Here is a 14,715-nt window from a genome sequence, read left to right on the forward strand (position 1 = left end):
TCAGAAGATCTTTCGATTGGGTGCAACAGAAGAAGAAAACCCATACATGTTTCTAATGACAGGAGGGTACGTAAACAATGACAGAAATCCCTTTTACAACAAACTATCCTTTTAAGACATACAGTGGTGCTTGAAAGTTTGTGAACCCCTTGCAAAATCTGTAAAAATGTGAACAATTTTAACAAAATAAGAGGGATCATACAAAATGCATGTTATTTTTTTATGTAGCACTGTCCTGAATAAGATATTTTACATAAAATATGTTTACATATAGTCCACGAGACAAAAAAAAAATAGCTGAATTCATAAAAATGACCCAGTTCAAAGGTTTATGTAGCCTTGATTCTTAATACTGTGTGTCGTTACCTGGATGATCCACGGCTGTTTTTTGTTTTGTTTTGTGATGGTTGTTCTTGAGTCCCTTGTTTGTCCTGAGCAGTTAAACGGCCCAATGTTCTTCAGAAATATCCTCCAGGTCCCAAAATATCTTCAGTTTTCAGGCATATTTCAACCCTTTCCAGCATTGATTTTGAGATCCATCTTTTCACACTGAGGACAATTGAGGGACTCCAACACAACTAAAAGGTTCAAACATTCCCTAATGCATTAAGAGCCGGGGGGTGGGGTGTGGACTTTTGAACAGGATGAAGATGTCCAAATGTTTCTTATTTTGTTTAAATATCAAGTTTTTTCATTTAGTACAGTCCTTCGGAAGCAACAAAAGATACTTATAGGTTTCCCAGAAGGCAAATTAAGTACAATTTACCTTGATCTTCAAATTCAAAAAGTGTTCACCCCCGGCTCTTAATGCATCATGTTTCCTTCTGGCGCATCAGTGAATGTTTAAACCTTTTTTTAATAGCTGTGTTTGAGTCACTCAATTGTCCTCAATGTGAAAAGATGGATCTCAAAATCATACAGTCACAGCTGGAAAGGGTTCAAATATGCAAAAGATGATGGAAAACTGAAGAATTTTCAAGACCTGGAGGATTTTTCTGAAGAACATTGTGCAGTCTGACTGCTCAGGACAAATAAGGGACTCAAGAACAATCATCACAACACAAAAAAAACTGAATTTCTGTCATCCATTCCATTCAGGTCCTGAACATGACCACCAATATTTTTGTGAGTGACATCACATGAGTGTATGCATTTCTGAGGAACTTTCATAAGAACACAACCATGTGAATCTTACCTGCAAAGGGAAACTGCCATCTGAATCATCTGTCCTCTGAGCTTCAGCATGGCGGACCTGTGACTTTGATGGCACTGCAGTAGGAATTTGTGTTTTACATTCAGCTCTCATAACAGGTGAAGCATCCGTTAGCATTGTTTCAGAGTCCTCTGTATGTGCTGACTGTACAGTCTCCATTGCTGCCAAGACCACACTGTCTGTGGTATTAATATGGACTTCTCCAGCAAGTGAGATGCTAACCGTCTCAAATCGTTCCTCCTGAGTCTCAGTTTGTAGAAGATTCAAGGTCTCTTCCTGCACAGTCTCCATATCTTTTGTTAGTTTGTCTTCTGCACTCAATGGCTTTGCAGTGTTTGGGTGACTACAGTCTGAAGAAACAGTCAGTGAAGTATCTGTGGAGTCCAGCAGCCTGACCTCAAAAGTTTGAAGGTTTTCTGAGTCAGTTGTGTTCTTCTTTTTAGATCTAGACGTCTTCCTCATTCTACGACTGATATTGCTTTCTTGTTTCACACCAGCTGGTTTCCTGTTCTTCTTCCTACCTTTAGCAACATTTGGAGGCTTTTGAAGTGTGTTTGCTTCAATTGAGCGCTCTGCAAATTTGTTGTCTTCATCCTCATCATGACTCTCCAATAGCGTGACATCCTGCTGATGAACTACAGAGCCCAAATCCTTGCCTTCTCCAGTGTGGACATCCATTTGGCTTGATGTTTTTTCTTCTATGATTTCATGTTGCATCTCTTTTTCACCTTTTCGATTGTCAATCTGCATGATCTCATGGGTTTTGGGATGGATCACTTCCTTCTGTCCTGGCTGTATTTCAGAACTACTTGATTTCACATCGTCCTCTGAAAAGCCTCCTTTAGCCTCTTGGCCTTTAGGTTTCTCAGTGCCAGAAGAGCTTCTTTGTTGATTTTTTACATCTGACTGGGAGAATTGATCTGTGGATGAGTCTTCAAGGCCCAATACATTATCATCAGACAGTAACTGACACCTATCTGATGGTAATGTAGGAGAATCAACATCAAGGATGATAGTAAATACTTTCTTTGCATTTCCAAAGCTTGCATGAAGGTTATCTGGATATGAATCCATTGGGACAAATGCTTGAGTAGAAGAGTCCTTCTCAGTTTTAGGCCTGAAATCAAGGTCTGGAGTAGAATGAGTGGGTTCAACATAACCAGTGTGCTGGTCTTCATTAAACCGCACTTCTGATATGGAAATATCAGCACATAAATCAAAAGGCTCATCAGAAGAACATATTACAGCATGTTTTTCATCTACAGCAACATCAACATTTGGATTGGCTTCCAAGAGTTTCAAACCATCCTCTGATCTCTCGGTGATCCTATCATGAACAACTGAAACAGTATCCCATGTAGTTGTAGAAGCTGAGATAGCTTGTGCCAATGGGCTTTGGTTGGGTTTGGCAAGATCAGAATCCAGCACTATGGTAAAGACTGGCTTTGGGCTTTCACAAGATGAGTCATGAGAGGATTTAATGCCATCTTCTCTTATTACAGATCCAGTTTCATCCCTCTCTTCAGATCCAGACATGGACTGCTGATCATCTGTGTCATGGCCTGGTGGGAGTTTCTCAATGACTGCGGTTGCTTGTTGTGTTGAGAAAGATAAACATGATGGATCTTCTGTTCCACTGACTTCCTTTGTGGGCATGATCTTTACATTCATACGATACAAGTCATCCACTACACCTCCAGTGCCAACCTGCAAAACAAGGAAACAAACTACTATGACCCAATATTGATAAACATCAGCAATATGCAGTATGTGTGTTTTTTCAACCCCTGGGCATTTTTAAATAATCTATAATGAATATCAGCCCTGTTTTTGATAGTCTAAATCAGCCAAGTTCTACACTGCTCTCAGAAGATTTTTTGATTGGGTGCTACAGAAGAAAAAAAACATACATGTTTGTAATGACATGAGGGTATGTAAATGATGACAGAAATTTTCCTTTTTTCAATTCAATTCACATTTATTTGTATAGCACTTTTCGCAATACATATCGTTTCAAAGGAGGTTTTTCCATGAACTATCCTTTTAAGATATTTAATTAACTTATGGGCTTTCCCCTTTAATTTTAAGAATTAAGATTTTCACTACCATTACAAAGGATTGAAAATTAAATACTTGCAGCCTTGGTGAGCATAAACGCTTTTAAACTATTTTTAAACCCGTTTTGAAAAACCATGAAGCGGATCAGTGATGCTGATAATGCAGTTTAAATAAAAGCTGTGCCATCAGAAAAGCAGAGCAAAACAAGGATTTTTTCTCAGAGAGAAAGTAAAAAACAAGCACTTAAAAGCAATGAGGTGGCATCCTACATTAATGGCCTAAAGTCAATACGGAGCAGGCACTCCATTTAGCAGGCTTTAGCTAGAACAGAATGATTCTGTGCCCACGCCACAGTGGTACACTCAATGACTTCACTCCTGCTGACCCCAAAGCCAGAGCCACAAAAGAAAAAAGAAAAAAAACAAGTGTACTTTCTGTCAAGGAATAATCACAGACATATTTTCCTCTTTAAACACAATTTCGGACATCATTTACTCACCCTTATGTTGTTCCAAACCTGTATGACTTTCTTTTCTCTGCAGAGCACAAAAGGATATTATGAAAAATGAATTCAGTTTTTGTACATGCCATGAAAGTCAGTGGGGTCCAATGCTTTTTTGGAGCCCCCTTACATTCATTGTATGGACAAACAAGTTGAAACATTCTTCAAAATATCTTCTTTTGTTTTCTGCAAAAGAAAGATAGTTATACAGGTTTAGTATAATAAGGCAACTGGTAATTATACTCGAAAACCTGAAATATACCATAACCACTCGTAACTTTTTGCAAACAATTCCTGTGAAAAAGTGACACAAAACTAACCTGAACTGACTGGAGTTCCTCTGTGGAAACTCCAGGCTGCTGAGGCTCATTGCATTGTATAGAGCTCTGAACTGGATCAGAGTGTCCTTCCCAAGTCCTCTCATCTTCCAAGATCTTCCTCAGGGCTGAAGTCTGAAGGTCCTGGGAGACAGCAGTCTGACCCTCTTTAGTACAGCTTGTCTGCAGGACTTCAGACAGTTTCTCAACCTCCATAAGGTTACTTTCCACTTGTTCTACAGCCTACCAAGAATCCACCAAGTTAGTGTTATAACTTATCAAATTAAAACTACTAATTAAACACTGAAAAGTAAATATCCAGTGAGCTATGTTGCGGACTAAAACAAAAATAAAAACGAACCAAATAAATAATGAGCGTGAGATTCAATGAGCAATATTGTTAAATTAAACCAAGCTAAAACAAACAAGAGTAGAGTCTAACTAAAATGAAACAATCAAAATAAATAAAAGTTGTCCAAGTCAATCAGCTATCATCATATGAAGGAAGGCTTTACATTCAAAAGATTTAGTTTTTTATTTGTAATTGACTGTCAATGTTATAATGATTCATCAATTACTTAATTCCCTTAAAATAAAAATGTACAAAACTGATCACTAGAAATAAAAATAAATAACACTCAAATAAAAATACAAAAACTAATGTAACTAACGAAACCATAACTGATATGTTTAAAAACTACAACATTTTATTTAAAATTAAAAAGACAAAAAATGCAATTACTAATTTGAAAATGATGAAATTATAACCTTGGTGAGGAGTTAGTAAAGGATACATTTCTAAAACGAAAATGGAAGTGTAGTGGTATTTTACATGAGTGTGTGTGTGTGTGTGAATGGTTTCTTTAGCAGGGGAGTGTAGATTTGTATATATCCACTGCATAATATAATATATTGTATGCAATTATAATTACAATTTATATAAAGTGTGTATGTATAGACTAAATCGAAAAGATAAGAAGTACTCAAACTAGTACAAAGAACTTACTGCAAGTGTAAGCGCATCAAGAAATATAAATGTACATATTAAAGGTTCAACTTTGCAATGCAATTGCTTTCTTTGCTTTTTTTGTTCAATTTTTGACAAAAGTTCTATCAAAGCCTTGCATTCACTAAAAATGGCAATCTGTAGCCCAGAGAGTTTCAGCTTTTCAAAAATAAATTTCCTTAAGCGCATTAGATGTTCCTTTTACTATATGACGGACTGAAATGGAATTTGAATTGCTGTTAACAGTCAGTGCAAAACTCTTACTACAGTAGTTACCAAGAAACAAATTGATTCTAGTTCTCAAAACTAAAAATGTTTTCAATAAAACTGCTTCGTATTTCAGTTCAGGCCACTTTGAAGACGCCGACCTTTAGAGAACAAACAGATGAAGGATTACCTGTACAGCTGTGAATCTTTCCTCAAGTGTGACCCGTCTGTTCTCATCCTCAGAAACCTGAAAATCCCCCTTGAGTTCACCGGCCCAGCCGCAGGCCTGCTCTTTGAAGTCCTTTAACTCAAGAAGAGCATCTTGTGTCTTCAATCCATGAGACTGTTCCTCTGTTTTACCATTAGATTCAGACTGTAACTCAGGCGCAGTACATTCAGTTTTTTTAATCTGGGGTTTGATGTGCTTAGGGTCTTGGACTAACTGATTTTCAGGCCTGTTGGGGTTCATTGCTTGCTCTCTCTTCTCTATGACCAGCTCTCTGGCGGTGCAGATGCTTTCTTGAAGGTGAGCTCCATCTTCAGCCAGCGCCTGTAGGTTTTCTAGACCTGCAATGCTTGCCAGAAGATCTATCTGCTGCAGTAACACATCTGCCTGCTCTGTCTCCGTTTGCAGCTGTTCCAATAAGCCCTGTCAGTTAAAACAGTTACATTAAAGGATTAGTGCATCAAAAAAAAATTTTGGGTAAAGTACTGATTGAAAGCTTGAACTCATGTCGTTCCAAATCCACAAGACTTTCGTTCATCTTTGGAACACAAATGAAGATATTTTTAATGAAATCTGGGATTCTGTCCCATAATTGACAGTCTATGCAACTACCACTTTGACGCTTCAAAAAGTTAATGTAGAGATCATAAAACGAATCCATATGAATTGAGCGTTTTAGTCCAAATATTCTGAAGAGACACGATCCCTTTATATGATGAATGGATTGAATTTAGGCTTTTATTCACATATAAACATTGATCAGCGAACATAAACAGAAGCTCAACCGAACCTGCTTCACGTGCAAACCTCATTGGCTCTTGCGGAAGCTCAAACGTGCTGCGTAACACACGAGAAGGAATCTCATTGGTTCTTGCGGAAGCTCAAATGTGCTGCGTAACACAAGAATGAACCTCATTGGCTCTTGTGGAAGCTCAAACGTGCTGCGTAACATGAGAAGGAACCTCATTGGCTCTTGTGGAAGCTCAAACGTGCTGCGTAACATGAGAAGGAACCTCATTGGTTCTTGTTAAAGCTCAAACATGCTGCTTAACACAAGAGAATGAATCTCATTGGTTCTTGTGGAAGCTCAAACGTGCTGCGTAACACACAAGAAGGAACCCTTATTGGTTTTTGAGGAAGCTGCTAATTAACAAACGAGAATTAACCTCATTGGTTCTCGCAGAAGCAAATCGCAGATTCCATTTCATGTCAACTTTAAAGTATAAATCTTCACCTGGATGATGTTGAGGACTTGTGGACTGTCACATGTGGACAGTGCGCTTAGAGAATTTGTGATAGTCTGGATCGAGGACAGGTGATCTGCAATCTCAGAGGCCACCCGGCCTTTGGCAGCTTCCAGCTGTCTGAAAACATCACTGGTCTCAGAAAAGATCTCGACCACCTCCGCCATCTTCTTCCTCAGCTGGCTCTCAATCACCTAAAAATAAACTAGTGAACTTGCTGGAATATGAAATATGATGATGAGCTAGGCTGGTTAATACTTGCTAATACACGCGGTTTACCAACAGAACTTGGCATATTACAGTACATAATTTTTTGAATAAAAACGTCATTAAGTGAATAAATTTGCATTGTGAAAAGATCCTGGTGCATCTGAAAATCACCTGCAGCTCCAGTGGGAACTCATGACTCTGCAGCAGCTCCTGGATCTCTGAAGATCTGCGATGGAAATGTTCAATGTTCTCCTCTTGAACCCTCAGCTCATCCTGTGCAATACAATTATATGAGACAAATACTGTCAGTTGTGACAGTTATAACAAACCCGGTTTTAATGAAAGACTTTACAATTTTTGAGTCTAATAAAACTATAAAACATCACAAAAGGAGGGGCTGTATTAAAATATACACAACTGTTTAAATGTTTGGGGTAGGTAAGACTTTTTAATGTTTTTGAAGAAAAAAAAATATTTTATGCTCACTAAGGCTGCATTTATTTGATCAAAAATACAGTAAAAATAAGAACATTATGAAATTTAATATAATTTAACATCTAATTTATTCCTGTGATGCAAAGCTGAAATTTCAGCATCATTAGTCCAGTCTTCAGTCACATGATCCTTCAGAAATCTTCTAATATGCTGATTTGGTGATCAAGAAATATATCAGAGTTGAAAACTGCTTGTTATTTTTGTGGAAACCGTTTCAGGACACTAATAAATAATAAAGTTAAAAAGAACAGCATTTATTTGAAATGGAAATATTTAACATTATAAATTTCCTTATTGTTGAATGGTCGTGTAAATATCAATATCGTGTTTTCTTTTCATTAAATGATTGCTTGATGAGAAGTTATATTCTGATACTTATTGGGTTTCATTTTTGACATCTCAAGTAACATGCTAAATATTTAACATTGGTCTCAAATTCTAAAATAAGTGTATTTGAAAGTAATACCTAAAATTGACACCTGACAAAGATTTTACCTGCATGGCAGACACGTCGAGTTCTGTATGAAAGGGGTGTGACTGAGCAAGTGTCATCAGCTTTTGGGAGCTCCAGCCCTCTACCTCTCCAGCCAATAGAAGAAGTTTTTCCCAAAGAGAAAACCCAGCTTGAAGGTTATCCAGATGACAGTCTGTCTTCTCAGTGACCTGAAATAAGAGCATTTGTAACAGGTTAATGCAAACACAGAATATTATTAGAGAGAACATATACATTAGAGAGGACATATACATATTATTTAGCATTACTGAGGGAACATACATCAAGCCAGCGGTCCATGAGGGTGTCAGCCTCACTCTCAAATGGGGCATCTACACAATCAGGGATCTTTCTCATCAGAGACTGGAGCTGTCTACACACAGCTCTGAACTCCTCCACGCCGTCCCCAAGGCCACTGAGATCTGACTTTATACTGGTCACCTGGGCACACATACACACAAAAATATATATATATAAATAGTCAAGAATTAATTTATATGCATTCATTCATTCAACTAAATGATCCCACTTTTTTTCTAATTACCATTTTACAAAATGTATTGCTCTGCAGTTAAAGGGTTAGTTTACCCAAAAATGAAAATTAGCCCATGATTACCCACACTCAAGCCATCCTAGGTGTATATGACCTTGGGTGCTTCTCAATATCCCTCCTCGTTTCCTCGCTCCTCTGTCCTCCATCCTCCATATGACCCGGAAACCGACCGAGCACAGCATCTTGTAGGACATCTCAATTCTCTAATTGCATCGCGAGGAGGCGAGGATCGAGGAGTGAGGAGTGAGGAGGCTTCCTGAGGAGTCATGAGGGAGGATACACAGGTGTATCCTTTGCGGAAGTGTTTTATTGACTAAACGTGACGCACATATTAATTCTCCTCCCCCTTCACATCTTACCACATTTTATTCATTATTATTATGTTTACATGTACAAGACACAAATGTATGTCAAATAACAACAACTGACAGTTGCAGCATTATATCAAAGCACAAGAAAATGTAATACAATACAACAAATAAAAAGCAGTTAATAACTGGGAATAATTCATTGTTAGTAATAACTGGTAATATGAAATAAAATATGGACAAATGTGGTATTTTGTGGAGGTTGAAACTATTACAATATAAATAGTTATCTCTAATGTTCAAGAATCCCGACGTGCAAACTGAATCCAGCGGTGTAGAATCATCATTAATTGACGACGCTCAAGTGACGCTAAAGGGAGAGAGGATATATAATTAATTTCACTTGATTCAATTCCTCCGTCCTCACGTCTTTTCCTTGCGTTCTTCCCTCGCATCCTGAAGGGGATGAGATAAGATGCGAGGAAAGGAAGCTAGGAAAGGAAACGAGGATGCACAAATAAGAATTGAGAAGCACTCCTTCTTCTTTCAGACGAATACAATCGGAGTTATATTAAAAAAGTCCTGGCTCTATTCCAAACTTTATAACGCCAGTGAATTGTTGTTTCGTTTTTGAAGTCCATAAAGTACATCCATCCATCATATAACTGCTCCACACGGCTGCTCCACACGGGGTTAATAAAGGCCTTCTGAAGCAAAGCGATGCATTTGTGTAAGAAAAATATTGAGTAAGAATATATATTATAAAGTAAATGATCTAGCTTCCACCAGATCACCTTACAGAGAAAAGTCTCTCGCAGTTCAAAATGCTTACGCTACGTCTGACGACACCAGTTACGTTTTTTTCCGATCTGCTGGAAGCTAGTTTTTTTACTTTATAAAGTTTTAAATATGGATATTTTTCTTACACAAAGCATCGCTTCGCTTCAGAAGGCCTTTATTAATCCCCCGGAGCCGTCTGGGGCAGTTATATGATGGATAGATGCACTTTTATGGACTTCAAAAACATAACAATTCACTGCCATTATAATGCTCTGAAGAGCCAGGACTTTTTAAATATAACTCAGATTGTATTTGTCTGATAGAAGAAGGTCATATACACCTAGGATGACTTGAGGGTGAGTAAATCATGAGCTAATTTTCATTTCTGAGTGAACTAACCCTTTAATACGAAAAAATATCTAAAGTTATGCAGTTAATACTGCCATCTGCTGTCCACTAAGAATGGAAGCCCCGTACCCAGGATTTTCCAAAAACTCTGTACCTTGCTGATCATGAGCTGTAGGTTGTCTTTACCCATGTAGAAGGCCTGGTCACCAATAGTCTGCTCTGCTCTCTGCAAAGTGCTGCCCAAACGATTTCGGCAGCTCTGGAACTTCTTAAGTAGTTCAGTCAGAGAGACACATTGCTCAAGACTGAAATAGAAACATGACACAAATGTGTCCAGTTAGCATTTAACAAAGAGCTTTCCTATAAATCACTGCCATTTCTTTCCACCTTTCTGCGACTGCTCTGTGTGCGTTTTCCCATTCTGCCTGCAGCTCGCTGAGGCCTGTGTCTGAGGTGCTCGTATGCGTACATGTGTCTCTCAGATCCTGAATCTCTGAGCGTAGTGCAACCAGCTTACTCTCCATGTCTGTCAGGAAGCGTAACCTGAGAAAGAGAGAGACACTGGTGAGACTGAGACATATCATCTACTTTATTGTAATAAATTTAGATATATAAGAGAGAATTATTATTTATTTATTTTTTTAAATCTCAGAAGTTATTCCACATTTTTTTAAACTCTCTAAAACAGATCAAATGCAGGCGTTACTGTGAGAAACAACTAATGCATCCTTCACAGCATTCTTTATGTTTACACTGATATTTATATTGATATAATGGATTAATGGTCTTCATTCATATAATATAATTAATATATATAATATAATATAATTAATATAATATAATTAATATAATATAATTAATATAATATAATTAATATATATAATATAATAAATATAATATAATAAATATAATAAATATAATATAATTAATATAATATAATATAATATAATATAATATAATATAATATAATATAATATAATATAATATAATATAATATAATATAATATAATATAATATAATATAATATAATATAATATAATATAATATAATATAATATATATAATATAATATAATATATATAATATATATAATATATATAATAAATATAATATAATATAATATATATTATATTATATGAATGAAGACCATTAATGCATTATATCAATATAAATTGATAAATTGATGTATATATATATATATATATATATATACACACACACACACACACACACACACACACACACACACACACACACACACACACACACACACACACACACATTAACATAACTTATTTTATTATTTTGTTATATATATTTTATTATTATTTTAATAAAATGTAATATTTGAATAAAGTTGTATTATTATTTAAATAAAGTGTTGAATTGAAATATATATATATATATATATATATATACACACACATACACATATTGCTTTTTACTTTATATTGTATTTTGCAATTGTTAATTTTTTGTACATTAATAACACTTTTTTTATTTATTTAATTTCACTTCATTTAATAATTTTCACAATCTTATAAAAAAAAAGAAAGAAAAAAAATCAGAGAAGCAGTCCTATTTTTAAGTATGTTTACCTGTGCTGTAGTGCAGGAAGTGTGGGCTCCTTCAGCCCGTGTCTTTCCAGTGCCGCCAGAACCTCTCTCAGGGCGACCTGCAGGCCCATCCTCTTCCTACCAAACATTCTCTGCTCTCCCTTTTTTTTCCCTTTCCCACCTCTGTCAGATCGCCTCGGCCCTATAGCCAGTTTAGTCTCGACCTCTTCTGCATGCAGAGCCAAAGCTGACACCATCTCATGACAGCTGCCTGGTTTATCATTCAAAGTTACTCCCATACCGGCCTCATCTAGCATTCGGTCTAGCTGAACCGATTCCTCCCTGGTCTGTTGGAGGCTTTGCTGGATGGAGACTAAGCTGTAGCTGCGGTCTGATGTGCTGTGAGCTGCAGTAAGGTGATCATTCACCTGCTGGAGTTTGAAAAGGAGGTTCTCAAGGGCCAACAGGGCCGATTCACTCTTTCTCAGACATTGTCTTTGATGCTCCAGGCATTTTGTGCGGTCGTGGAGAGTTTGTTGCAGGGGGAGACGGGCTTGGAGCTCAATGTGACTCAGATCAGCAGCGTCACTAACTGATCCATCACTCTTAAGCAGGAACAGCTCTTTCTCAATACTTTCATCTAGACGCTGAACAAAGAACAAAGAGCTCACAATGAGTTTGAACATGCAAAGTACATCAATCCATGTAATGTACATTACACAAAGATTTGAATGTACGTTCTTAAAAGGTAAAGTTTTCAAATGTCATATTTTCTTAGGAAAGTCCATCATTTTAGACATGAGATGATGTGAACAGTAGATGTTCTACAATATAAAACGTCAAATAAATCAAGACATGTGAAAGGATATATAATACACAACTACCTCTGAAAAATATATGCAAGCTGAACATTAAAAAAAACAACAACAAAAAACAACAACAATAGAAATATGATTTGCTGGTTGTGAGGTGAGAAAAACATTTAGATATACAAGTATCTGCAAGCATGAAAATTAATCTGTACCTTTAGGTCTTCATGTAGATTTCTGCCATCAGCAACTGCAAAGTTTCTAATATTCAAAGGTTTCTGACTGATCTGTTTGAGCTGATCAGAAATCAGTCTGATTTGTATGTCAGTTGACTCCAGAAGCTTTACTGCAGTTTCAAGGGACTTCACCCTGAGCAATATATAAAATTAGATTATTATTCTGCCACTTATGGCTAACAGTAGCTCTCTTCCACAACCTAGCGAGCGCCCTTGCAGCATCTTAAAGGGATAGTTCCCCCAAAAATGAAAATGACCCCATGATTTACTCACCCTCAAGCCATCCTAGGTATATATATGACATTCTTCTTTCAGACGAATACAATCCGAGTTATATTAAAAAATGTCCTGGCAAATCCAAGCTTTATAAATGATAGTGAATGGGACCCAAAATTTGAAGCCCAAAAAAAGTGCATACATCCATTATAAAAGTAATCCACAGGTCTCCGGGGGGTTAATAAAGGCCTTCTGAAGCGAATCGATGAGTTTGTTAAAGATACAAATCCATATTTAACACGTTATAAAGTCAAATATCTAGCTTCCGGCAGACCGCCATCCGTATTCAACTTGCGAAAAAAAGTAACTGGTGAGTAGCGTTAGCATTTTGAACGGCGAGAGGTGTTACACTTTCTGCGTAGATTGAACACAATATATAATATATTGTCCTTCAGGTCCTAGGATGGCTTGAGGGTAAGTAAATTATGGGATAATTTTCATTTTTGAGTGAACTATCCTTTTAATGGTCATAAATCTGTCCTTATAAGTGACAGATCTGCTTTACATAGACAACAGCTCTGTAAGCCAGCTCAAATAGAGCACATGAGAGACCTGACAAATGATTTCAATAAATAGTTATTTTAATTATTCTAAACCATTTTAAATGATGCTTTTCAGAAATTAATGACAAATGTTTTCAACATACATAATGCTAAGAAATGTTTCTTGAGCCCCAAATCAGCATGTGGGAATGATTTCTGTGACACTGAACATTGTAAAGGCTGAAGAAAATTCAGCTGTGTCATCACAAGAATAAATTACATTTTAAAATATATTAAAATAGAAAACATTATTTTGAATTTTAGAATTAAAATCATCAAATAAATGCAGCCTTGGTTAGGATAAGAAACTTCTTTCAAAAACATTTTGAAAATCTTACCGACCCCAAACTTTTGAACTGTAGTCTATGAGCTAGATTTACTAAACAGGGCAAATTAGCGTGAGAGCGCAATTCCAAAAAACGCTGATGGGAGTGGACAGTTCTGCGCGTGATCTACCGAAGACGCATAAATTAAAGAACTCATCATTTCCATAATGACCAATACAATCTACCAATAGCAGTGCAAATTAGTGTCTGATTTAAGACATGCTTTTTTGGGGCATTAAATAATGGCGTAAATACCAGTAAATTGACGAGAGCTAACGCATATTCAATAAGGTCAGCCTCAAAAATAACCCTGTCCATGTCGTTTCAGAGCTAATTTTTCACTGCGTGTCTTTAATAAATTCTGACAGTAGTTTTTTTAACGCCAAAAGAGGGCTGGTGCAAGCTGTTAGTAAATCTGGCCCTATGTGGGATGTTGCCTTCGAATATGGCCAAAAGAAGAAATCTTAGCAGGCAGCATAATTTAGTTGTTTACTTTGGAACATACCTGAACAGACTTCATAATGCAAAGCATTTTTAGGCAGCTCACTGGGTTTTGGAAGAGACTGTGTACATATGTCTCACCTGGCCTGAATGCACATCTGTTGTCCCCTCCACTCTTGAATGAGCTGAGCTCTCTCCTGCTCCATTTTATAGCCATCCTCCATGTGCTGAGAGCTCTGGGAATACTGAAGCTCAAACTCACACCACAAAGCCTCCGTCTGGTCCTTAAGAGCCTAAATGAGCACACAGCCATTTGAATACAAAATGCACCCTAAATGCAGGGAAGTGGTGCGTGAGACTAACCAGTAGGTGCTGGAGTTGACTTCTCAGTGAGTCAGCAGAGATACTGGTGCTGCTGCCAGGGCTGATGGGAAACTCTGATCCCAGCTGCTGACTGTTGTTAAGCAGCTGCTGCTGGAGGACTGACTGTGCAGCACAGTAACTAGAAAAAAAACAGTTCCAACCATAACATATGTGATCAATTCAGCAACAAACTTGTACTCATGTTTA

General features: G+C 37.0%; 1 protein-coding gene across 1 annotated transcript in view; it reads right to left on the minus strand.

The window, feature by feature from the left end:
* Positions 1–14,715, minus strand: part of syne2a (spectrin repeat containing, nuclear envelope 2a) — a gene marked incomplete at its 5' end in the record, with an annotated part of 120,539 nt that overhangs the window by 76,748 nt on the left and 29,076 nt on the right. The window contains 13 exons of the mRNA XM_079831393.1: positions 1,196–2,920; positions 4,094–4,333; positions 5,494–5,952; positions 6,764–6,967; positions 7,155–7,256; positions 7,974–8,141; positions 8,254–8,412; positions 10,115–10,265; positions 10,348–10,503; positions 11,558–12,162; positions 12,540–12,693; positions 14,287–14,438; positions 14,509–14,647. Of these exons, the coding sequence (XP_079687519.1) occupies positions 1,196–2,920; positions 4,094–4,333; positions 5,494–5,952; positions 6,764–6,967; positions 7,155–7,256; positions 7,974–8,141; positions 8,254–8,412; positions 10,115–10,265; positions 10,348–10,503; positions 11,558–12,162; positions 12,540–12,693; positions 14,287–14,438; positions 14,509–14,647 (4,414 nt within the window). The remainder of the gene's footprint in view (positions 1–1,195; positions 2,921–4,093; positions 4,334–5,493; positions 5,953–6,763; positions 6,968–7,154; positions 7,257–7,973; positions 8,142–8,253; positions 8,413–10,114; positions 10,266–10,347; positions 10,504–11,557; positions 12,163–12,539; positions 12,694–14,286; positions 14,439–14,508; positions 14,648–14,715) is intronic.

The sequence above is a fragment of the Gobio gobio genome, assembly GCF_949357685.1.
Source record: "Gobio gobio genome assembly, chromosome: 12".
NCBI lineage: Eukaryota > Metazoa > Chordata > Actinopteri > Cypriniformes > Gobionidae > Gobio > Gobio gobio.